Consider the following 26,972-nt stretch of genomic DNA (forward strand, 5'->3'; position numbering starts at 1 on the left):
TTAATTGCTAAGGAAGATTTTTGAACAGTAGGACTGACTTATTTGTCCAGGCTCTTTTTTGTTTTGGTGCATTAGTGTAATAGGAAGCTGACCTTTATTTCTTACAGTGGGCACAATCCAACCCAAGTGAAGCATGTAAGTCCCATTGATTTCAATGGGCAATTTGAACAAGTGCTTATCTGTCTCATAGTGAAATCAGTGAGACTTAAGTTACAAGTTAATAATCAAAAGCTGCTACATTTATCTACCACTTTCTTCAATATCTTAAAAGGTATACTGACATTTTGGTAACATAGTTTACATTAAATAAACACATTAATCAGCTGAAATTGGGACATACTGAAAGCTTAACTCTAGAATTTGACTTAAATATATATATTTTTCCTAATAACATGTAGTCTTCTACTTGCTGATTAAAAGAAATTCCCAACTGTTAGACACTGCAGAATCACCATCATACACTTACAGTGCGATCCTATGGAAAGTCACGCCACTCTCATTCTATTGACTTAAATGGGCTTAGACTGAAGTAACTCACCATAGGATTGCACTGTTACAGTACAATCCTATGTGGGGGAGCTGAAAGTGTTCAGGAAGCCAACAAACCCCCACAATGGTGTATTTGCCCTCTATGCTATTGTAAACCTGGCTTACATGGGTGGTTCTCTTCAGCACTGCTATACCTGGGTCCCCTGCCTGTACCTGGACTGCCACGGCCAGGGCCGGGTAGATCTGCGGCATAAATCCTTGTACCAGCAGGCCAGGGCGTGGGCCACAGTATGGGGTGCAAGTTAGTCAGCGACCTAAGCCGGTTTGGGCTTGGGAATGCCCCCTGCAGTGGTAGAAAGGTACGCCACAAAAATGATGGTGAAGCCCATAGGTGCTCATTGTATGGGAAAAATACCCCCCCCCATGTCTGGCCCTGCCTAAACATCCCAGAGAGGCATAAGATGCCGACTAGAGCCACAACCAAACTGCATGTGCCCTTGCAGGGGCTGAGTACTCTCCCTGGCACCCAATGACAACCCCTCCCACCCTGCATAAACTATGGCCAGGGGGGCCATTAACTCAGGTAAGTGTGAGAACAGCACGAAGCTCTGCCCAAGAGCCCTCTGCCAGGGGAACTTAGAACACAAGGCAGGAGAAAGCGCACAGAGTGGCAGGGCAAGAGCACATCGAGGGTACTTTGAGAAATTTGGAGAGTACTTTGCACTCACACAGGGGAGGAGAGCTAAGTCCAGAATGTCTAACAACCCTGTTCAAGTTCCCTTATAGGTTACCTATTTCCAGAGTCTTTGCTCAGGGGTGGGGTGGGGGCAGGGCAAGCATGCAATAGCAAGTAAGAAGGAGCTGTGGAGCCAGCTGCCCCAGCTCGCTCATTCACCCCCTCTCCCCATTCCCCTTGCACACAGGCCAGCGACTCCCTCCAAATGTGGGGCTCTGCAGTTGAGGCTGGCTGGCAGTCAGCCAGGGGGGCAGCCCCTGCCCTTGAGGAGTCATCATGGCTCATGCCTGCCAAAGAGGCAGTTACCCCAGGAGCCACACTCCACAAAGCTGCCTCAAATGGGGTCGCAGGGATGCTAGTAGCCCATGGAGGACTCTCATTCTCCAACAGTGCTGCTGGCATCTGAGAAGCCAACATGAAGCAATGAAAGCCATTCCTATCTCCCATCAATGTAGATGGCCAGGGAACAAGCATCATCTTTTTATCCAAGGAAGACTCCCAAGCAAAGGCACTGTACATAAATTTGTCAAACTCATCTCATTCCCCTTTCCTTCCCCTCCAGTTCCTATCTCTTTTGTGTCTTGTCTATTTTAGATGACAGAAGATGCTCTATTTAGTGAGGTAAGTCGGTTTAGGAAACACTTGTAAGAAAACTGGGAAATCATAACAATAAATGAATGGATAGGGAAGTGAAGGCAACCTATTACATTTACCATATATAGGTCTTATCTGTTATTAATTCCACATGGAGGTGTGAATTGAGTTGAAGGGGCAGAATATTTTTATATGCATGAAGAGGTAGACATCCATTTTATCACCTGTGTGGATTACAGGGTATTTCTGGTAAGTTTTGCTGCCATGGCTCTCTTCACTCTGCAATTTCTAATGATAGCATAAATACCCACTTAGAATTCTGTTCAGGCACCAAAAAATGGAAAATGACAAAAAAGATTCCTTACCTTCTCCGACTGTTCACCGCAATGCAAACACCAAGAATCAATGCTAGGGCCACGAGAGAAGCAACTACAATCAGCCAATCTGTAATTAGAAGTAGTAGAAAGTTATGGGAACTTTAATTTTGCTTCCTATCAACTAGAGATCTGACGTAATATCTAATTTGACTTTATGAAGAGACTGTGGCTCAGTGGAAAAGCCTCTGATTTGCATGGAGAAAGTTCATTGTTCAATCTCCAGCATTTTCAGTGCAATCCTATCAGGTAATGTGAAAGAAACTCTCAAAAGCTGATAACAGTCTGAGAGCGGGACCACAAGTGATGCCTGACACAGGTTGGACACTAGTCAGCTTCCCTCAAGTTTTGATGGGAAATGTAGGCATCCTGGTCTTGCAGCTTGACTCTCTGACTGCTGTCCAATGGACTTTTCAACTGTCACTTGTCCAACATTCCACCAAGCTGCCTACATTTCCCATCAAAACTTGAGGGAAGCTGGCAAGTGTCCAACCTGTGTCAGGCGTCACTTATGGTCCCGCTCTGAGTAGACAATACTTTTGATGGACTGATGGTCTGATTTAATATAAGGCCGTTTCATGTATGTTCATGTGTACTTCCTCACAATATGTGGTTTTACCTGAATATTATTTTTGTTTGCTGCATGAAAAACTGGCATTTCATTTTTTTTTGCTGTTACACAGACATCCTTTTTATTTTACCATACAATTTTGTACAAGGGAAGATAATTGTGTAGAGAAATTGTTGTATTAAGTGAGAGATACATGAAGACAACTGCATATTTTCCTAGGATCATGTCAAAGCATTGTCAGGAAATGGGTTCAGATTGTCTCCATGGACATCTAGGTTTTTACAAAGATTTTTTCATGTGGTCATACAGTTATGTACAATGTGAACTATGTGATGAAAATAAATGTATTTCAATTCCTGCCAAGATGCTGCATGTTGTATTATGGATTCATAGAAATGCTTAAGGAAAGCAGGGGCAGGGGGATAAAATCAAGTATGTGCCTGCCAACACAAATATAATTCTTCCTCTGTATAAATATCTTAAATACAGGTGAGTTTTCTCCTTAAAAAGTAAGATTTGATCCCCAACATTCTATGTTTAGGATAATAACATGTAGCCTGGGCCTAAAGACATCAATTCTAAAGCCAACATGCACATATCTATTTCAAAATAGTAAAGAGTCCAGTAGCACCTTTAAGACTAACCAACTTTACTGTAGCATGCTACAGTAAAGTTGGTTAGTCTTAAAGGTGCTACTGGACTCTTTACTATTTCGCTACTATAGACTAACACAACTAACTCCTTTGAATATTTATTTCAGAGGATCTTTTTTTAGTACAAACCACTGCAAGCCTGTGTCAGTTGCATATTGAAAAAAAGTAAGGGGAAGGTTATGTTCCTTGAACACTGGCACCAGAGAAGAGGGGGCAAGCCTTACACCACCAAATGAATTTAAGCATTTTCCAGATGTAATGTCTTGCAATCTTACCACATGGAATCTTCTGTTACAAGAGTATTTCATTGTATGAATACTGAGAAAGAAATGTATCTCAACATGACCTTTCTACCTCATAAATGATTATTGTACACTAGCCTACAGTCTGTGTTACATTATTATTTGTTTCTGACAGACAAATTAAGTAGTAGATATGATGAAAAAGTAAATCGTTATGGATCAGCATAAACTTTAGATCCATTCTAGAGTTAGTTACCAGCGTGCTTCCAGATTCAAGATGTTGTTTTTTATTACCTTCACCCATATGAACATTGGTGGACTTAAGAATCAGCCAATAAGGTTGTGCTCCATTAAAATCAGCTTTGTGGGGTTTTTTTTAGAGAATTGTCATTGGTTTCCAACAGAAGCAGGGCCTGTTCCATTTTGGCTCTGCTGCTCTGGAATGCTATCCCTCAATAGGTTTATTTGATACTCTATTCGACTCCTTTTCAGAAACATGAAAAAAATAATAATTCTACCAGGGCTTTCAAACTCAACTAGATACCATATGACTGTGTTGCTCTAAATTTTTTTTTTAATGTTTACTATTTTATTTTGGAAAACTATATATATTATTGTCTGGGACATTGACATTTTTTTTAAAGTACAAAAATAATGAAAATAAAAGTCTACATTAAAATACAACTTTGTGATAAACTGCAAATGTACAGAAACCAACCTGGAATGTGAGCAGCTCGTGGTTGGCTTTTTGGTATTGAATCTCCCTGTTGTGACCCTCTATCTTCAAGGTGATCAGGAACAAAACCTAGATGAAAAATATGTATTATTCTCATCCAGTGCATCAAACGTGTAACACAACCTATGCTATTCATTTTTTCCATAGTAAAAGACTTAATATTGTTAAAACAAATCCAGGAAGATAGTGTGTAAAATTTCATTACAAGACCACAATTCCCCACATGAAGATTACAAAATACAGATATGTAGAAGCACCAGAAATGACATTCATAATAGTTTCTGCAGGTGGACTGCACTGACAGAAGACATCACTAAGCAGTGAGAGTGCATCATTGGAAAAGCCTGTGAATATCACAATGGCTGGTGCAGAGCAATGATGTTGGGAATGGAGGCCAGACTGCTCACTAGAGATGCTCACAGTGACCAGGTCACTGCATTGCTCAGCTTCTCAGCTCCTCCATTGCTACAGAGCAATAACACCTAGGACTCATTCCTCTCTCACTCTTTTTTGCAGCAATGACAGCCTGGTCCACTGCTCACAGTGTTTCATCTTGTCCCCCCTGCTATTTAATATCTACATGAAACTATTGGGAAAAGTCATCCATCGATTTGGACTGTGGTGTCATCAATATATGGATAACGCCCGCTCTATTTCTGCTAAACAGCTAAGCCAGGTGGGATCTGTGGAAGTCCTAAATAAATACCTGGGGAAGGTAACAGGATGGATGAGGGCCAGTAAACTGAAACTCAATCCAGACAAGTACTGTGTGTCAATGGAGAAGTTGCTTGGGGACAGCAGAGCCAGCCTGCCTTGGAGAGAGTTGCACTCCCACTGAAGGAGCAGGTTCATAGCTTGGGGGCGCTACTGGATCCCGGAGGCTCTGTTCTCATCCATGACATGTAGTGCCTTTCATCAGCTCTGACTGGTTCATCAGCTACAGCCATTCCTCAAAAAGTGTAATCTGGCCCCAGTGAGTCATGCTTTGATCACACTTAAGTTATATTATTTTGATGGGTTGCCTTTGAAAACTTTGGAAACTTCAGTTGGCCTGAAATGTGGCAGCCAGGCTAGTGTTAGAGTTTGGTTACAGGAATCGTTTCACCTCTGTGCTGAAAGATCTGCACAGGTTACCCATCTGTTTTGGGGCACAATTCAAAGGGCTAGTTCTTACCATTAAGGCCCTAAATGGCTCAGGGCCAGGGTACCTGAAGGACTGTTTCCTCCCATACTATCCAGCACTACTGCTCAAGCTCTGCTCTCTATGCTTTTCAGAGGTGAGGTGGAAGGTGACTAGAGAAGGGCATTTCTGTTTGGCACCTCACCTTTCATCACTATGACTTTGAAATGACTACTGATGACTACTGAAGACTTGAAATGACGTCTGATGAAGGTTAAAGGATAAAGCATCAAAGCAGGATTACAGCGTAACATCAAGAAGACAAAAGTAAAGGCTACTGGGGAATTACACAGTTTTAATGTTGACAATGAGGAAACTGAAATTTTGTTCAAGGCTATAGTACTTTGGTCACATCACGAGAAGACAAGATTCTCTGGAAAAGTCAATAATGCTAGGAAAAGTGGAAGGCAGTAGGAAAAGAGGAAGACCTAAAATGAGATGGCTTGTCTCAATAAAAGAAGCCACAGCCACCAGTTTGCAGGATCTGAGCAAGTCTGTTAATGATAGGACATTTTGGAGGTCTTTCATTCATAGGGTTGCCATAGGTCTTGACAGCACATAACACACACAACACCTCACTGTTGGAATGCCCTCCCTCTTGAGTCTTGCCTGGCACCTGCTTTACTTCTTTCTAGGCACCAGCCACAAATACATTTTTAACACATTAAAGTTTTATCTTATCAACTTTTTAATTGTCTGTTTCTGTTGTATAGAGAGTTTTATACTGCTTATATATAATGTAAACAAATAATGTAAACAAGTCAATTATTTTAATGGCTTTTCCTTATATAGTGGTGATTTTAATTGTAAGCTTCCCATGACCACATGAACACTTGTCAGGATAACTTGATATCTGGAGTGTTCCCTGAAACTGAGAGTAATTCTGACCAACATCCATTTCCTTCTACTGCTAATAAGAGTCACAAAGAGCACGACGAGACCACTATAAAGGTAAGCACCAATTCCCCCTTCCGAGAGTAAAGGTAATACTAAATTAGACAGTTGGGCCGTGATTGGCTGTTGGTTGGTAGGGTGATGGCTGGATGGCTTCCCAGCTCATCCGTCTTCTTCCGTCCCTTATCTAGCTATTATTCCTTCACTACCATGTGAGAGAGAAGCTACAAGCTCCACACTCCTCAGCACTTCAGGACGTTGGTTAGAATTACTCTCCGTTTCAGGGACTATCCAGATATCACACCCTCCTGAATGTAATTTACAAGATGTTCATCATCCTCATTGCTTCATCCAGGATGTGATCCATGCAAGTGTGATTCAGTAATTCAGACTGTATCCACCAAGATCTACCAGAAGTATAAAGGGCCCAAAACATAATATAAAGTAAATGGTTCAAAAAGACAGACCTTAAATCCAAACATACACATCAAAAAAATCATTACTCAGAAATCATTGCTCTAGAAACCTAACATATTGTATTTATCAACCAACAATTTTTGGAATATATGAATATATCAGGAACATTTGAAAAAGGCCAGCTGAATAGACACCCAGGTTATCATTCCCTGGTGTAAGGCTCAAGCAAGAAACTCTCAAGAGACTTCACTGCATGAGTTAAATAACTTTATTGATAAGCTAACAATGTCAGGAATCGGATCCTCGGAAAGACGTTCCTCTACAAGCACATATCATATATAGGATTCTAAGCGCAGGTGAATTCTAACATCCCCACCCCCCTTAAGGTAATGGTCAGCTAAGTTCATTAGGAGCATCTAGGCGGGAAAAAACAGAGATGATGTATGAGAAGTCTCAAGGTTGTGTGAGTGTCCGTGCAAGCACATCTTCCCAGGCTGGGAAGAGGGGAGGTTAAGAGAACATACAGATAACAGCAGAACCAGCCCCATCCTTGCATACTTTTGCATCACAGGTAAAACCAGCTGCGATCTTTAGCTATACCCCTAACATTAGAGAACAAGCAATAATCAGGTCCTGGTGGGTATAAGAGGTGATGCTAAGTACCTGACACCAGGGCAAGTTTCATATACATCGTACCCAACACACACGGCCCTCCATAACTACATAACTGCAGCAATCACAGGTATGGAAGGAGCTCCTATTCACATGCTTCTGCTTCTTCCACACAATCTCAGGCAAACATTCAGAGTAAGAAATAATTACATAGACAATTAGACATTTATATGATTAAAAAAAATAAAGCTAGAACTTTTATCTGCTTAATTCCAAAATCTATGTTTAGATATTTTGCTGCCATAGTTCTCTTATTATTTAAATTGACTTTATAGCTTCATGAAATCACCATGAGATCATTTCAATTCCTTATTTTCACCAAAAGGTATTCCTGTAGAGTGCCCAAAGTTATCATATCTTGACATTTGTTTTAGTCAAAAGCAGCAATTAGGCCCTATGCATATATTTCAGATCAATTGATATGTAATATAAGAGCTGGTGTGAAGTTTGGGGTGTGAAGATGGGTTCAGATCAGACCCATGGACTCATTTGATAACTTTGAGCAAGACGACACTCTGTTTCTTAATCGGTCAAATAGAAATAACTATTGCATACTTCACACAGTATCCTGGGAATGTGTAAACTTTTTACACATTTAGAACACACATGGAAATTAATAATAGAATATTATCTAAACTAATATAAATAAGAGTTTAAAATCCCACCACCATTAAACAATACTGGATACCTGAATGATAAGTACTATTTTTATTTGTTCCTCTCCGAGGAACAATTCCAGGAGGTAAGACACCCTCTGTGGAATCTGCAGAATACTTGTCTTCACTATCATGCTTCACTGGTCCTGGAGTCGAATCTTCATCTTTGGTCCCATCATGGGAGACCACATCTATGCCAATAGTAAAATCATTGAGAATGTAAACATTTTGCAAAGCTATTAACTATATTTCTAATTTACTGACCTAGTTCCCCCCGCAGGGAATTCCAGGTTTGTAATTGAAGAACAGACTGACCTGTATTTTTATAGTCAGCTTCTGGCATGGGATTTGATACAATTTGAGAATTTTGTAAAACACATATCTGGTTAGCTTGGGCATTGAATTCTATGTGCTCCCCACCACCACTCACTGGCATGTCCTATTGTCTTCTTCCTGCCCAGTAGCTGAGATCACTGTGTTGATCTTTGACATTAGATGTAGTAAGCACATCTCTCACAGTCTGTTGATGGGTGATGCTCATTTCTTTAACTTCACCCCACCCCACCCCCAGATACAAGTTTTAATTTGTGTCTATTTCATTACCAAATAACCACCATACTAAACACAACTATGAGATGGCTCCTACTAGCTTTTCACAGGTTGAAATGGATCATTCCCTGATGCCCCCTTCCTTCAGCAGATCCATTTGACCCCTGCATAAGCTATGATCAGGAACCAGACAAATCATATTTTCTTCTCTCCTGTACCACTGGAAAGTTTGTAGGATCCATCTATTGACTTTAGGTTACTGGCTGATACACAGAATAATCATGATGAATAAGATGCCAATATCAAGAAAAAATTGAAGACAGATTGAAAATTGTATTAATAAAACTTGTTTCTTTATGTTCTAGAAGGTTTACACATGATCATAAACTAAAATCCAAGAGAAATCACATTATATACCAGCAAGAAAACAGGATAGAATCTGACTGTAGATGTTTGATCAAGTGATACAAGACACTCTGATCATGGTAAGAGATACGAAATTCTAATCTGAAAATCCAAACTTTTATCAAGGTATGATATTGAAATGTACTAAAGAAACCACATCTTATTTCTTTCATCATGACTAGAGATGGGCACGAACAGAAAAAAAATGAACATGATGTTCGTTGTTCGTTGCTATCCACGAACAGGGACTCACAAACAACCATGAACATGACCCTGTTCACGAACATGTTCATGGTTGGCTGTTCGTAGGGGCCAGCAGGCTCTCCTCCAACCATCATCCAAGTCAAGATCCCTACTTCACCACTCCCAGAAACCTGACCTGAGCAGGCACCAGGAAAGGTACCAATAGTAAATAATAGCAGGGCCCCAGAGCCTGGCAGCAGCCCTGGAACCTGAAGGGGTAAATCCATATCCCACCACACACAAAGAAAATTCAAGCTCCAATGCACTCTCCCTGTCTCTCTATAAAAATGCCAACAGCAGCTGTCTCTCCCTCTCCACTGTCTGCAAAGACTAGCCAGAGCTGGGAGCCCCCCTCCCCCCTGGTCTTTGCTCTCTTGTAACAAATTTGGAGCTCTACACTTGGAAGGAAGACCTGCCTATCAAGCTAAATTGGGCTTAGATTGGGGTTTCCAGGGCAACAGCAGGAGTTCAGAGTTCAGACAATCCCTGCCTAAGTTGCCAAGGGAATTGATTGCAGGTATCAGACTGTCTGGCTTGAAGAACAGCAACAAACGAGGCTTGCAACGACCACCTGTTCGTTTAGAATAGGGTCTCACGAACAGCTTGTTCGCGAACAGCAGATTGGGTTGTTCATGGCTTTTTTTTGTTCGTATTGCTGTTCATGCCCATCTCTAATCATGACCACATGAACACAGTGTACAGTTCAGAGAAATACCTGTATGTAAAGGATTGTGTTTGCTTCCATTATTTTTATTAATTCCCATCCATGTATCATCGCTAGAAGTATTAGAGGAATATTCTTCTTCTATGTCCAGTTCTGGCTGCTGAATAGGAGGTAATGGCTCTTGGGTTGCATCTTCATGATAGGCATCATTGTTATCGATGACAGCTGTTTGATTAATCAATTGTGAACTAAGATTTGATGCTTAAAGTGTCTTTTCCACACCAATTTATTCCCAGGTCCCCTTGCCCAATATTCTCAGTTTAATTCATACTTTCAATGCAACAATAGTTCTTTCCAATAGAGCTTGTAAATATGGTACTATAGTTCTGGAGGTTTGCCATTGAAACTGTCCTCCAGCAGTAACACTTTATAATAAAGTACACTGAAACATATGAGACTGTACTGTGTAGTTTTCTGTAATGTTACACTATTAAGTGTCCAAGAAAAGAAGAGCAGTGAAAGCCTCTTTTGCATCTACACTTTCACTGTAGAACAATCTGCCAATGTGGAAGTCATCCCAGTTCAGTTTCCTGTTTGCTTATGGACTCCATTAGAATGACTGAGAAAGCTAACGCACACTGAAATTTCCCGGAGCCATAATAAAAAAAATCATAAATGCCAACACAAAATTATGCAGAATACCATAATATTAGAGTGCCTAAAATTTGAAATTGCACAGATTCAAACGCTGATATAATGGTAATTGTCTCTTCTTGAAACAAGAAACAATATTTTCTGAAAAGTGGTTAACACAGTTTTTAAGGATATTAAAAACACCATATAGTTATATTTTTCATGATAGTATAGTACTTTGGGATTTAATCACTACAAGGAACTAGTTAAGTGGAAATCAGGATCCCAGAAACATGAGGTAGGGAGTTTATTATCTGTACTAGATCCAGAGGAGTTAGCTGTGTTAGTCTGTAGTGGCAAAATAGTAAAGAGTCCAGTAGCACCTTTAAGACTACCCAACTTTACTGTAGCATAAGCTTTCGAGAACTACAGATGCATCTGATGAAGAGAACTGTGGTTCTCGAAAGCTTATGCTACAGTAAGGTTGGTTAGACTTAAAGTTACTAATGGACTCTACTATTATCTGTACTGTATACAACATTTGTATATATTAAACTTGTGAAGGGCTAGACATTGCTTTTTATGTACTCTCTTTAGAAATGGATGCAATCTGAATTTCTTTTTACATCTAGCAGAGATGAATCTAGTTAAGTACCTTATCTACTCCATTTTAAGGCTTAGATTCCACAGAGGCATTCTGAAGACTATAATATGGACACCTTCCATGTCTGACGAAAGTCAGTGCTTTTAGCCATTGATTTCAGTATAATACTGCAACCTATTTTCTAGTTGGTATCTAAAGAAGTGAGCTGTGACTCACAAGAGCTCATACCCTACCACAAATTTTATCAGTCTTATAGGCGCTACTGGACTCTTGCTCTTTTTTACTTATTATTTAGAATATTACAATAGCTTAATTAATATAGACCAAAAACAAAGAAAAATATAATTTTCAAAGTTGTACATTGTCTTTTTTCAGATGGTACCTGTATGAAAGGTTTCCTTTTCATGTACATGTTCAGCTGGAAAGATGATTCCAGGTACCAAATTATTTGTAGATTCATTTGCTGGGTGCTTTTCTCCACTGTCCCAGCCAAGATCTCCTTCATGGTTTAGTGGCTCTTGAGTAGAGACTTCATGCTCGGTCCCATCATTGGAGATCACAACTGTTAAATTATGGTGGCATCATTTTTTTAACCATCTGAACAATCTTTTCCCAAGTTATTTACTAAATAGCATATTTGCCTAGCCTTATTTACAGAGCACGTACAGTAGAGGCTTTTGAATCTCTTCGTTAACACTATTCCCCAGCCCTGCATGACAAACGAGGTTTTTAAAGTATTTTTGTGATGCAGCATGTGGGGAGATATGTCACGATTTGAGAGAGAATTGAACTTACTCCCTACCACTTGCGTATCCCTTGTATGATTATTGATAGTGGCCACTGGCTCCAATAAACTTCAGCATCTAATCTGACAAGAAAAGAGATTATCCCCTTTCTAGGTTGTAGCACCTGCATGTTCCTTTTCATACTTGTTTTTACTTGGAGGAATAATTCCAGGTAGCATTTCATCCCTAGATGTGTTGTCTTCAGTATCCCACTATGGACACACTCCATTTAATTGTGAATTTCCTATTTACTGCCATCCCTGGAGACCATAGACGTTACAATGATGGATGGATTAATCTTAAAGGCTATGGATGCAGAGCCACTTCAAATTATATTTCTGAATTGGTAATAGTATCAGTGATGTCTGGATAGTTCTCCTAATGAATGTATAATGCACATAAATAAATAACTTATGGAAGCACAAACTTAGTCAAATCCCATTTTCTGACAAGTACCTATAGGGGGTGTTTTACTTCCATGGTTACTTTTACTTGGAGAAATCATTCCAAGTGCCACGTCATCTATTGTTCTATTCACAGTCTGTCATCTATTGTTCTATTCATCTTCATTGTTCATCTTCCATCCAGAATATGGGCTTTGTATTAATGGATCTTGTATGAAGTTGTCCTGCTTGACATTATCACTGAAGGTAACAGCTGTTGCAATGATGGTTTGACATTTTCTTATGTTACACTTACATAGTATATTACCTCAGCTCTTAACTAAGTAATATATTTTGTTGAAGTACATGAATATAGCAGAATTGTACTTGTGTAACTCTAGCAGCCTTTTAATTTGACGGGATGTTATTTGTGATTTACAAAGCACTCATCTAATACCAGCCTAGAATTTATTTCTAGCAACTAAATGTTTTCAAGATTGCTTTGATTTTGGAAGAATTATTCCCAGGAGCAGGCCCTCTTTAGATATAATTGTAAGATCCACTTTGATGATAATTAGCATTATCAAAAGTTGTAATCAAATACTGGGAATGAACACCATACATGAACTTCATACACGAGGAGATCACAAATAGGCCTTCTTGGCTAGTGCCATCTTGGTGACCACAACGATAACAGTGAAGCTTAGGTCTATTTTAAATGCTGTGTTTGCATGGTCAGCTTCCCACATTATTTAGGGGGTATATATAGGAATTTTATATTTAATGTTTACTACTTTATACAATCTTATAGCCCATCCTTTTCATCAAATGATCTCCATGGTAATTTACAATGTGTTTTTTTCATGTTCTAATGAAAGGCAACGCTACTTTAGAACACTAGTCTCAGTGGAGTTGAGAAAGGAACCTACTTCATCTATAAAGGTAACAGAAAACAAAACAACTCTTTAAATTCTTTACAAGCTGATACCGTAAATGTCAATTCCTTTTCCTGGCCACTTTTGACTGAAGGAATACTTCCAGCATCAAATAATCTTGGGATGTGTTTGTGGGATATTTATCTTTACTATCCCAGTCTGAATGTTCCCTATGCAATTTTATATCATGAGCAGAGTCTTTGGTATAAGCACCACAGCTGGAGAGAACAGCTGTTATGAAGATAACTGGGTCAATTTTAAATGCTGTTTACAAAGCCACTTCCTATATAATTTGCTAAATGTTCTTTTACTCAGCATGAGAAGTGGAAGTCAATAATATGTGTTAAGTCTTAATGGAGACAGAGTTGTACACTATGTGGGGTGTGATAGTATTCTATACAGAGATAACATCCAATGAATGGAATTAATAAATAATTTAATTTTCTTTTAATTCCTGATACCTGTGTGTTCCAATTCTTTTTCCTGCTGATTTTCATCTTGAGGAATGATTCCGGGTAGAATATTATTTCCAGAATTATTTGCATGATGTTGGTTGTCATTGTTCCAGTCAGGATGTTTCCCATCCATCAGCAGATCAGGAGGAGTAGAAGCTTCATGGTGAGTGCCACCATCGCCAAGGATCACGGCTACTATAATGATTTTGGTAATTTTAAATGCTATGTTAACATGCTAAACTTATATAGGAAATCATATATCACCATAAACTAAGATCCCATGGGACTTATTTTTGCAATTGACTAACATGGTTAAACCTGAGATATCATAGTCATTTTACCTAGGTTTATTATGTTTTCTAGATCCAATCCAAATCTGTATGAAAATCAGTAGGATTCTGCGAAATTCATTTCACTCACTTCTGTGAAGACATGGTTATATGGATTGTGATGGTAAACTAATTATTTTGGAAGAGTAATATAACTACTTAACAAAGAGAACTATTACTTTATTACTTTTCATATTAATTTTCAGGCCGAGGAACTATTCAAGGTAGAAAATCATCTCTAGGTTAGTCTGGTGACGTTTGCCTTCACTGCCCAAGACTGGGTAAACCCTGGATTATGAGAAGAATTGCTGTCATTGTGACCACCAGCAATATCGACAGCTGTTACAATGATGGTTGAATCTGTTTTAAAGATCCCCCCTATAATTCTCCACGTCCCATTTTATTTAATTTTATAGGTACTATCTGATTTAACAGTTAAAATAACTGGGATCTTAACTAGTCTGTTAAAGAAGGGAAGACTGTACATTAAATGCATTGTGAAAAGTAATTCAAAGATGCGAGATTCTCCTCCACCCCTGCCCCATATCTGTGTGATCTGTTTCCAAATCCTTTTCATTATTGCTTTCACTTAGATAAATAACAGCAGGTTATTTATCTCTAGAAGCATTTTAGGATATCTGCCTTTACTGTCTCAGACAAGATGAACTCCATGTATCAATGTATTACGATCAGTGTCTTCTCTACCAATGGCACTGTCTTGTGCCATTGCTAGAGACTACAACTGTTACAATGATGGCTGGGTCTGTTCTTACTTTCTCAGCCACATTTCCCTATTAGTTCGGTCAGTTCTTTCTACGTACCAGTATGCATATCAGGCTGCAATTCAGTATAATCTGGATTGCATTTATAAGGGATTGACAGTGAAATTAATGGGCTTAGACTGGAGAAACACTGTTTAGGATTTCACTGTAAATTGACTGGGAGCAAGGTAAAGAGATACCTGAATAAATTGATGTATTTCTATGTTCATTCTCTTTTGGAGGAATAATTCCAGGTAGAGTTTCTTCACTAGATGTGCTTGTAGAATATTGTTCTTCACTGTCCCATTCAGAATCAGGATGCATGCCGTATGGATTCTGAGTGGATTCTTCATGTTTCAACACATCATTAGACAGCTCATCTGCTTTGATGATGAAGCATTTTGATAATTTGCTAAATGCTGGGCAACTGCTATTAATGTTCTTCAGACTTTCCCCTACTATACTTATATACATCTACTATACCATTAGCACTCAAGGAGTTGAGCAGAAAGGATGCTGTTTAGACTTCTTTATGCCAGTACTTCTGCACAGTAGCTCAACTATTACATTATGTATAAATACTTTTAGATAAATACTTTTAGATAAATTAAGAAACTAGTGGCAGTTGAAGAGTAACAAAGTTTTCTTCCAATATGAGCTTTTATGGGCAAGGGCCTGCTTTGTCAGATACAGTAGTGGGTCCTCCCTAGACTGCCGCCTAGCTATATTTTAAAGTGCCACTAATCTCCTATTAATTTTTGTCACAACAGATTAACACTACTTGCATTTATTTTCATGACAGGCATTTTTAAATAAAGGACAATTAAGTAACAAATATATATATGCAGAGGAGTTAGCCGTGTTAGTCTGTGGTAGCAAAATCAAAAAGAGTCCAGTAGCACCTTTAAGACTAATCAATTTTATTGTAGCATAAGCTTTCGAGAATCAAGTTCTCTTCGTCAGATGCATGGAACAGAAACAGTTTCTGTTCCATGCATCTGACGAAGAGAACTTGATTCTCGAAAGCTTATGCTACAATAAAATTGGTTAGTCTTAAAGGTGCAAATATATATATATACACACATACATAGATATATATACACACACACATGTTAATCATATGGGCTAAGTCTCAATAGTAGCAAAAATACCAGATGTGCTATAAATACTTCCCAAGTGCAGCAACGATTTTTATAGTTATTGCTAATGAATCAATATGAAAATGATATGGCTCTTGTGGCTTGATGTAAGATTGCTCATTCTTTCTCTCTACAAGATAATAATTAATATGGGATAATTATTAATAATTATTAATGCCTATCCCATATAATTATATGCAGATAAAAGCTAATATTTCAAACTAATTCTGATATGTAACACCTCTTATACACTAAACCATATCCATAAGTAAAAAACAATGAAAATTTCAAGGGCTTGATCCATGAGCCATAAAACCAGAAGAAAGTGAAAAGCCTAAAACATAAATACTGGTGATTAGATGATCCTAGTGTTCTGTAAATCCCATCAAAATTACAAAAAGATGTTTATGAAACCATTATGATCTAGGAGCTCAGTTTATCCAGTGTCGACAGTCAAATGTAAAAAAATGATTCTTACTAATATGTTTATGAGAAGACTCGGTTTCATTTTCACTGGGAAGTACAAGATTGTCCCAAACATCATCATTAATGTTATTTATTTGATGCGTGTCTTCAGTGTCTTGACTGGGGTGAATAAGAGAATGTGAATCTGTGGATGTCTCTTCTTGTTTAGATCCATCATGGAAGGTCAGGGCTGTTATGATAATGGAATCAATGGGCATTTCATTACATTTAGAAGAATTTTGTCAGCTTTGTTTTAAAAAAATGTTAATACTAGGCCTTGATTTTTGTTAAGCTCATGATAGATTTAGATCAAGGGAAATGGCAGTTAAATTTGAACAAGATGCTTTACAGCTTTATAATAAATAATTGTGACTGTATTCTGAGATGAATTCATGCTGAATTCTTTCACTAACATCAAAAATGCTCTCTGTGTAAGTAGCATGTCTACCACTTGTTGAAAACACATTTTACTCAGGCTATCTGGCAGATAATAATATTTTATATGTCATAAAGATTTTTTTTCTCAAAAACAACTGGTCAAAATAACTTGGTAAACTTTGATTAGTTCATTGAATACATTCAGTGAACTTTGTTCTGAATTATGTATTTGCTGGGAACTGACATGAGATAGTTTCTTGTAAGTTATGACAAGAAAATAACTCATCTAATGACGTTGTATGCCTGGGAAGCCATATGCATGTTATAATTTTTATTAATACCTGTATCTGATGATTCCTGCTCATGCTCATTTTTACTTGATTTGTCATCATTGCCCCAAGGAAATTGATCTTGGTTTGAGTCTTCATTTTGGCACCATCATAAACCATGAACATAATAATATACTAATTAATTGAGCATTTAATTATATATAAATCAATTCTTAGAACTTTGTTCCTATCAAGACTATTCTTGATTATTAAATTTTGAACTTACACACTTCTGCTAATATGTGTTAGATAAACCCTTTTAAAAACCATATCAAATGATACAAGAGTATGAAAAGTTAAAGTAATCGCTGTAGAGTGATACACATTTCATACTTCTGTTATTTATAGACAATTAGATTGTAAGCATTGCTTGCAAATGAGATTTTTTAAAAATTATCTCACATCTACATGGTATTTTGTTACCATGTTCGTGAAAACAATTTCTTCCATAAATATTGGACGAGAAAAGCAAGCAATAGAACTCAGGTTAGTAAACAGATATAGGCTGTGTCGCAGAAATGAAATCATAATCTAGAAGTTGTTAAATCCACTTCTTGGATTTATAATTTATAACTTCCTATACTGTTGTTATAATTTATTGTGATATTAACTTTTTTACTGTCAAGAATGTTTACGAGATTTGAGGTAGAGAAAGCCCAAGATGTAGTAACACATACACAATACACAAAAATGACTTATTTGGCTGAATGAAATGTCTCAAAAGTTTCCTGTTTTTAAAAATCACATATTTCCAGTGCAACAGAATAAAGCCCCAGTACGCTTACACTTGCTAGGCCAGAGACTAGGTATGGCTGACTAGGTATGGCTGCACACATTTGTGTGCAGACAACTCACACAAGGTAGTCAGACAGATAGCTTTCAGTCTTTGAGAGAACTTTGTGGGCCCTTGATAAAAATGAATTCAAAGATGTGCTACTTTGCTACTGAAGATCCAGAGGAGTTAGCCGTGTTAGTCTGTAGTAGCAAAATAGTAAAGAGTCCAGTAGCACCTTTAAGACTAACCAACTTTACTGTAGCATAAGCTTTCGAGAACCACAGTTCTCTTCATCAGATGCACGGAGGGTAAGAAGAAACTGTCCAGATATATATAGGTAGTGAGGAGAGGGTAGAGTAGATGCAAATCAGTTTGCTTCTGATGAGATCATTTTGCATCTGTTAATGAAATCAGTTACTTCTGATAATGAGATAACCATTCATAATCTCTAGTCAATCCAAGTCTGACTGAGTGAAATTTACATGTGAATTCCAATTCAGTAGCTTACCATTGGATTTTGTTTTTGAAAGGTTTCTTTTGAACTATGGTGACAGATGTCAGATTTGTGTCCATTTATTCTTTTGCGTAGAGGTTGGCTGGTTTGTCCAATGTACAGAGCAGATGGACATTGTTGGTACCATCCAAAAGGCAACATCCAGAAACCATTGGAAGAACACTTCAATCTACCAGGACATTCCATCAAAGACTTAAAGGTCACTGTAGTTCAACAGAAACCTTTCAAAAACAAAATCCAACGGGAAGCTGCTGAATTGGAATTCATATGTAAATTTGACTCAGTTAGGCTGGGACTGAATAGGGACTATGAATGGTTATCTCATTATCAGAAGTAACTGATTTCCTTTACAGAAGCAAACTGATCTCCATATCAGAAGCAGCTGTTTGCATCTACTCCTCCCTCCCCTCTCCTCCTCTATATCTGACCAGTTTCTTCTTGCCCTCCATGCATCTGACGAACAGAACTGTGATTCTCGAAAGCTTATGCTACAATAAAGTTGGTTAGTCTTAAAACTGCTACTGGACTCTTTTTGATTTTGCTGCTACAGACTAACACGGCTAACTCCTCTGGATCTAAGCTTTTGAAAGTCACAGTTCCCTTCTTCAGATGTCTGAAGAAGGGAGCTCTGACTCTTGAAAGCTTACACTCTGAAAATCTTATTTGTCTCTTTAGTGCCACTGGACTCAAATCATGCATAGAGTTGTTCCCTACAATGAAGTAAGTGGAGAATGCATTCAGGAGTTCCTTGTGCACAATGGAGATCCAACATAAAGAAGAAACTGCTGTTTTAGGGTGACTGTGTGATTACATGTAGTTCAAAAGCATGTTAGCAGTATTTTAATTACTTATCTGCCCAACCAAAGACAGAAGCTTTTCATTTGAGGAACTAGATAAAACAATTCTACTATATAAAAGGCAAACCGTGTTGCCAACAACTCACATCTTATCCCAGTGCATGAGCAGAATGCAAAATGCAGAATGCTGGGATAAGAAGTGAGAGGGCAAAACTGTTTGCCTCCTTACGGCAGGGCTGCGGGAAGGCTTTCTCATATGGGCAAAGAGAAGGTGGGCTAACACCACTTTCTCCCTGCTCAGCTGATCTGTGGGTAATGGGGGGGGGGGTCAGCAGACCCTGCCTGCCCACTGCTCAGCTGGGCAGGGAGCGCTTCTGGGCTCCCTGAGGTGGGCAAGGGGGGCAGTAGAGCCCACCTCATCTGGGCAGAGAGAAGGTGGGCAAACCACCACCTTCCCTCTGCCCAGCTGATCCATGGGCAGGGCCCCCCTGCTAAAGCCCATTGTATTAAGGCACAATGGGCTCTGGTGCTAGTCATCTCATAAATCAATTAAGCTAAGTCTGAATGGTTAGGCTTGCAGAAGTCAATCAGTTAAGTATGTTGCAATTTCTATGCAGCAAATTTTAGATTACTTGCTGGGATATAATAATCATTAATTACTTGTGAAAATCAAAGAAGAATTGATGTTTTGGAATATACTGTCTTGCTCATGCATTGGCAGAATAACTAGTATCATGCCTTATCAAAATTATTCTTTGCATTTATTAATATGCCACTTCAAGAAAATGTACATATTATTACACTTTGGGAAAAGTTAATTGGGAATTTTATAATGTTGGACAAAACTTCTAGTGAAGCTATGAGTACACTAACAGAGCAATCCTAAGCAGAGTTACACCAGTCTAAGCCCACAGAAATCAATGGGCTTAGAGTAAATCCTCTGCTCAGGATTGTAGTGTTAGTTAACCAACCTAGATGGGAGAACTTGGTATTCCAAACATAAGATTGTATTATATAATTACATTATTGGTGAGTATGAAGGAATGGTTATTTCCCTGATAAATATGTGTTCTTTCTAGAGTCCTTCATCCCTAGAAATGTTCACTTATAGAATCTAATCTGGTTAAATAAAAGAATATGAGAACTGAGTAATTCAGTTTCAAAGTTTATAAAGGTATAAAGTCAAACATTCCTTAAGCCCCAATCTTTCCTCATTAAGCTCTGTATTAACTAATGAACTATCATAGCAAATTCATAATCTTTGTGAATTTAAGATTTGGAAATGGGCAATTAAGATGTAAAAGAAAATCTTGTAAAGGATAGCAGGTATGGCGGTATGAATAAAGGGTTTTCAAATGGAAGACAGATCATCATTATTCCAGATTTTTCATATCAGACAGCAGACATGCTACTGAGGAACTATCTGTATACCTCCTAAGAAGTTTCATTAGAGTGAAGGAGGAAAGCAATGTATCTGTCCGTGACCTCCTAGAGGGCAGAAGCAATAAAAATAGCACCCATCAGGTAAAAAAATGTGACTGCCACCACTGCCAAGTACTGTGTAAACAGGAGCCACTTGGGAAGGCCATTTTGCCCCTGTTTTTGTGCCCCCTCTAGTTGCTTCTAAATTAGGTGGTGAAGTCAAGAGGGGGATTTTAACTTAACACTACCTTAAAATAATTGTTACAAACAGAATAAAAGAAACTTTCACACTTAATTTGAAATTTACACCTTCAGTACAAGTTAGACTTACTGGGGAAAAAACCTCACAACCTCACCAATAACAACAAAAAATATTTTTTAAGTTAACAGGTGTTATGCCACCCAGTCACCAGAGGTGCGAACTGGAATATGAATAGACAACTGAAATGAATAATTATGTCTAATCATAATGTGGTAATCCATTATTTCTAATGATACCTGTATGAAAAGCTTCTTCTTTTAGATTTTCTTTTTCATCTGAGGGAACAAGTCTTGGATGCAAATCATCTGAGGTCAGGTTTGTAGGAAATGCATCTTCAGTTTCCAATCCAGAATGTGCACCATCTAGTGGATATTGAGTTGATTCTTCCTGCTTGAAGAAACTATCACTGGACGACACAGCTGTTATGACGTTTTTAAACAGTTCCAATATTATGATTGTTGAACAAGCAACTTAATCGTTCTCTTTGTCTTGTAAATGTACACATGGATTGCTCTTTCATTTATGTTGATATGTAAAAGGAGGGTGAGTAGATGATATTTTGAAAAGCATTATTGAATTTCATAGTCTCACTATCATCACCTCAGTTTTCAGAAACTGTTGATTTTCCCAACAGCACCCAGAGATGTAGCAACAGAAGAAATGAATGTAAAGATAACATAAGCAGAAAACGTTAACAGCTTACACCTCTAATTCACCTATCAAAGTATCTGATAGATGCCATGGCTGTGCATAATTTGAATTCACAGAAGCATCTTAAGTATGTAAATTTTCTCCTCTTTATCTTCCTTTTCTTCTTCTTTACTTTGACACTGTACTTCATGGAGTATCTTTGGCTTTGTTCCAGGCACTAGGCCACAACTTTTGGACAGATAATGCAGATTTCCTTTTTCAACTCAAGAGCATATTTTGTTTGGCATTTTTGCTATAGTTGGAGTGCAACCATTTCAACAGATGTAGCCTTTTTCAGTTTTAAAGGTGCTGCTGTTTACCAAGGTAATTAAGACAGAAAGATCTTGAGGTACCACCACCTTAGCACCAGATTCATCCTTCAAAGTCAAATACTTGCCCAACATTCAGCAGAGAACATAATGCATTAAACAGTATTTGATTATAAGGGAAGTCCAAAAGAACATGCCTTAGATAGAGAAATACTGTAACCAACACCCCGACACAAAAACGGCAAGAACTCAAAGAAAGTAAGATAGTTCGCCATCCACAAAAGAAAATGCTAATAAGCCACCATGAATAAGGAAACAGAAAACGTATAGGAAAGTATTATCAGGAACAAGAATGTATCTTTCATGTTCTGATCTTAACTCTAAAATAATGCCCTTATGTTCAATATATATATATATGTGCTGATGATTCTTACTGTGTTTTGAATGATTCTTTTTTAAAACATGGGGGAAAGTATCACAAAATAACATCACACAAGCTCTCTGCTTTCTAAATATGGAACCAAGCTGTACCAATTTTGATTTGTCTTAAAACATTTGCTTTGTGTAAAGCACAGAATGGTAACTTAATTGGCTCCAGGCAATTGCTCATCATTTTTTCCCAGTGACTTTCAACTGCTGTTCCATGTGTATCCAGCAGCACATATATTTATGGTCACATTTAAAACTGCCCAGAATGTCTGTGAGTTTAGCAAGGAGGCTGATCTTGTGACATTTGAAAGTACTTTTAAAATTTGTTTTAAGATATGGTTGGGCATAGATGACACACTAGCTTGGAACGTCTGCAACCTTCAACAAAGCTTGTGACTAAAATAAATTCAGGCTGGCACTTTGTGATTCACTCCTGCTTAGTCAAAGAAAAATACTTGAGCTTTTGGTTTCATAGTTTTGGTAAATGAAGTCAAATGCATCTGGAAAAAATGCCTTCAAACGTGCAGTTCAGCATCTGCTTTCCTTTTTAAAAAAATAAAGTATATTAATGGCAGATGCAGTAACAGTTAGGACTAGACAGTGCTGCCAATGCTTAACTTAAGTTTTATTTTAAATAACACACTGCATTTTATACTACTCTACGTAGGAAGCACTTTCAGGGTAATGCTTAATTGCTCATACTGGTACCTGTAGGATAACGATCACGAGCACCTGGAGGATCAGTCCCAGGTGGTGTATCATCTCTTGTGTCATTTGCTGAATATCTGACTTCATTGTCCCATCCAGAGTGTACAACATGTATCATTGAGTCACGGTTTGAGTCTTCATGTTTGACATCACTGCTGGAGACCACAGCTGTTGTAACAATGATTGGATTTATACTGCTGAATTGCAACTGATAATGAAGCTCAAGACAATGCATCTACCTGGTCTGAATTGAGACATAAGACCTCCTGTCTCATTACCAATGCTTATTTCTCCACACCCACTACCCCTCTACATACCTCACCCTATTCAATCATGCCTGCCATTATCATTTACTGGATATTATCATTCAGCTTCTGTAGTCACTGCACTCTCCAAGATATAAGGACAGATGGATTCATATTCTAGCTGTATCTTAAGAAGAAAGCTGTGACTCACGAAAGCTCATACCTTGCTACAAATTATGTTAGTCTTATAGTTGCTACTAGACTCTTGTTCTTTTCTACTGCTACAGACAGACTAACACAGTTACCCATCTTGATCTGAATTTATATTGACTTGAACATTTAGGATACCATCACCATCACTGACTTTGCCCATTAATTTATTTTGAGAGTTTACCAGAAATAGGAGAGAAACACTGTATATTGTACTGGTATTTTAATGGGCAGTTTATACATACACGTTCATCTCTAGCAAGTTCATTCCAAAGAATCATGACTCATGAGCAAAGCTCTCCAACTTTCTTGTCTGTCTTTTCATACCCCCTCCCTCCTCAGCTACTCCTGAAAAGTTGGCCACTCATCGTCTTCGTAGAAGTGCACGTATCCAGCTGTAGGCCTATGTAGCTTGACTGATGGTTTGATTTGTATCAATATAGAAGAATTATAGTGACCCTTATTATTCACAGACACTATCCTGCCAACAACACTTCCCCGCCAATCCGCTGATATGCTTTCCCAATAATTGCAGGTATAGTAAGAATTACTGTAGCACAAACAATACCAAATGAGTACAAGTGCCCTTACCAATACCAGTGATTTGTATTTTAACCTTTAAGAGAGAAAATTAATCAAATAGTCATGTAGAAAATATACGTTTCTTCAATAGTGCCTATTGTTGAATCAAAAGAATAGTTTTCACCACCACCACAAAAACACACCACAATCAACCACCCTTCTTTTGAGGCCATAACTTAATTTAGTTTGACCTCAAAGTATGTCATGCTAATGCACGCTTGACATTATTAACTTTAAGATGTTAAATAAGAGTTTCTATTCACAGCCACAATATTGTTCCATAGACTATCAGGTCACAGATAAAATATGGCAAGAAACACCAGCATCTCATGCAAAAGAAGCTGAAGTAGAACAAAAGATATATAGCCAGTAAATTGAAATAATACAATACACATTCCCAATGAAAAGCCTAACATAGTCCAGTGGAGTGACAAGCAAGAGAGAGTTTAGCTAACATGCATTTAAGCTAAGTTCAAATATAAGGCACATTTAACAATTGTGAACATCACTGACTTTCCATTTCCAGCACAATTCTTTAGAATATGAGCTTCTCCAATGTAAAATAAGGTACCTCCCCACTGTAGAATGCACAGAGAAATAGTGACAAAGCAAAAAAAAATATTGTATGCAGTCAATGTTCATTTGCTTTTGTGTTATGTGATCCTTATCAACAATCTTTCATTGTATCCAGAATAATATTACCACACTATAAATTTATTTTATTTTTCAATTTTATGGTATCTTACAAAAATTACTCTTTGCAAATAATTACTGCAGCACATAACATGTACACATTCACCTAGAAGCCAATTTTTTCTGATACACATCTAGAGGCTTTTGCTATAACAGTGCATAAAGAACTGGAATTAGTTCCTACTAGGATTAGATGGGTGATGCTCTTCATCGCCACTGTTGTTCCATTCAAGAAATTCTGAAGGATTTAAGTGTCCTTCTTCATCATTGTCTCCAGAAGTCACATCTAATAATTTGATGATGCAAATCTATTGTAAACTTCTAACTCCACTACTCTGTTTACTGAAATAAATATCATCTTATTTTTTTTCGTCTGTTCCATGTGTTACACTGTTTTCAAAGGAAACAGTAGATACCCGGGCTGGGGAAATACTATGTATTTTTACTCTGATCAGCCAGGTCTTCTGTCGTTGTAACACACTGATGCCAACAAAGCCTTATGAGTGACAGGGGCAGAGACAAAAAGACAAATTCTGAGATACCCAAGATTTCACAAAATCTTTTTGTGGAAGCATTCTCAAAATGAATTCTGTTGGGGAAAGAAAGTTGGAACAAATCCTTCCCTCCCTTGTATTTTCTGAATAGAGGCTGAACTGGCAGAAAGGGGAATGGAGCAGCTTTATTTCCATTTCAAGTCACTTGATTATATTGCAGAGATGCCACACTTTGAACTCCCACAGGATGTGCATTTATGCAAGGATGGTTGTATGATTAGCAGAGGTAGGCATGTGCCAAGTCCTGGCAAAGTGTCAACTGGCCCTTTGTATAGAATGTGAAGAACAGAAATATGTAAGGATAAAGGGCATATCCATCTCAAATTAACCAAGAGCTATCACCCAGAGGTCTAAATATGTGACAATTTAGTGAGCAGATCAACTTTTTCTCTTTAAAAATATTTCTGCTGAATTGAGGCGCTGCCTTTTGCTACTTATGATGTCACATTGAGGTTTTTGTTTTGGTATTATTATTATTCCTGCAGATTTTTATATGATAATTATGATAATGATAATTAACACTTAAATGTTTTACCCTGAATTGCTTCAGTGGACTGCTGCACCTCCTTATAATCATCAATACTGGGTCACAGCACAGAATAAATTCAGTGATACTGGATGGAGGTTTCCTCATGTGAACCATCATGAGGGCTGGCAGCTTTTCAGACAATGAATGAGCTGGGATGTTTTTATTTGTTGACCTAACATTTCCCAACTAAACTGACGTCCATCAACAACTTCCTGCATAAACTAGCTGGTATATCAACAGTATGAGAAAAGGAGAAAGAGCTTTAACAACCATGAGTTTGGCTCTTAATTCAAGAAAGTACGGTAGGTTCCAAGAGCACTGGCAACAACTTCTCACAGCAATCTGATCTGTTGTTTTGGAAACACCGGAGATTTACCAGACTCTAAAGAGAAACTTTTTTAAAATCTAAAACCAAAGATGGCTTAGTGCACAGAAAGGAGCATGCATTGATATGAAAAACATAAAGACAAAAACAATGTAAGAATGCAAAACCAAGAATGTAAGGAGAAGTGAAGTTAGTAAATTTGTCTGTTCGTATTTTTTCTCTCTGCTTAAATTAGGGTACCTTTACTGGTTTCTATAATCCTTTGAGTATTTAGATGCCAATGTCCAAGAGGTATATCAAATATGGATCATTACTCCTTTGTATATGTAAGACTGCAATTGGGTTCCTGTACACTTATTTTTTAAGGAGTAAAGGAGCCTGCAGTGTTTCCAAGGTGCTATTCACAGTTGTATGACACCAATCAAATATTTGGATCATAAGGATTTACAATGAAATATATAAAATCTTACAGCAAGTGCTTTTATCTTGCAAACGACTATTTAGTCCGTTGTGCCATCAAAAGAAAGAGAAAACAAGGCCAACATTACACATTACATAGAGAGAGAAAATTAACAGAATTTTTTAACCTTTTCATGCCATTAGATGTTTCCATGTATAGTTTTGTCACTGTAGAAAGACTAGAACATTGGCAAAACTCTTGCCCATCTTTGGAAAGATTTTTTTTATATCCTAGGCA

At 37.9% G+C, this 26,972-nt stretch overlaps 1 protein-coding gene across 9 annotated transcripts in view; it reads right to left on the reverse strand.

The window, feature by feature from the left end:
• The window catches only part of CD44 (CD44 molecule (Indian blood group)), a 93,767-nt gene that overhangs the window by 1,032 nt on the left and 65,763 nt on the right, over positions 1–26,972 (reverse strand). For 2 of the 9 annotated variants that reach the window (XM_054971297.1, XM_054971293.1), the window contains 11 exons: positions 23,138–23,305; positions 21,278–21,460; positions 17,284–17,364; positions 16,578–16,754; positions 15,161–15,343; positions 13,877–14,065; positions 11,695–11,874; positions 10,127–10,300; positions 8,247–8,405; positions 4,378–4,464; positions 2,185–2,263 (listed from right to left, as the gene is read on the reverse strand). In XM_054971297.1, the coding sequence (XP_054827272.1) occupies positions 2,185–2,263; positions 4,378–4,464; positions 8,247–8,405; positions 10,127–10,300; positions 11,695–11,874; positions 13,877–14,065; positions 15,161–15,343; positions 16,578–16,754; positions 17,284–17,364; positions 21,278–21,460; positions 23,138–23,305 (1,660 nt within the window). The remainder of the gene's footprint in view (positions 1–2,184; positions 2,264–4,377; positions 4,465–8,246; positions 8,406–10,126; positions 10,301–11,694; positions 11,875–13,876; positions 14,066–15,160; positions 15,344–16,577; positions 16,755–17,283; positions 17,365–21,277; positions 21,461–23,137; positions 23,306–26,972) is intronic. The other 7 variants (XM_054971294.1, XM_054971295.1, XM_054971296.1 and 4 more) reach the window with 7 other exon arrangements.

Source organism: Eublepharis macularius, chromosome 2 (genome assembly GCF_028583425.1).
Source record: "Eublepharis macularius isolate TG4126 chromosome 2, MPM_Emac_v1.0, whole genome shotgun sequence".
Lineage (NCBI taxonomy): Eukaryota > Metazoa > Chordata > Lepidosauria > Squamata > Eublepharidae > Eublepharis > Eublepharis macularius.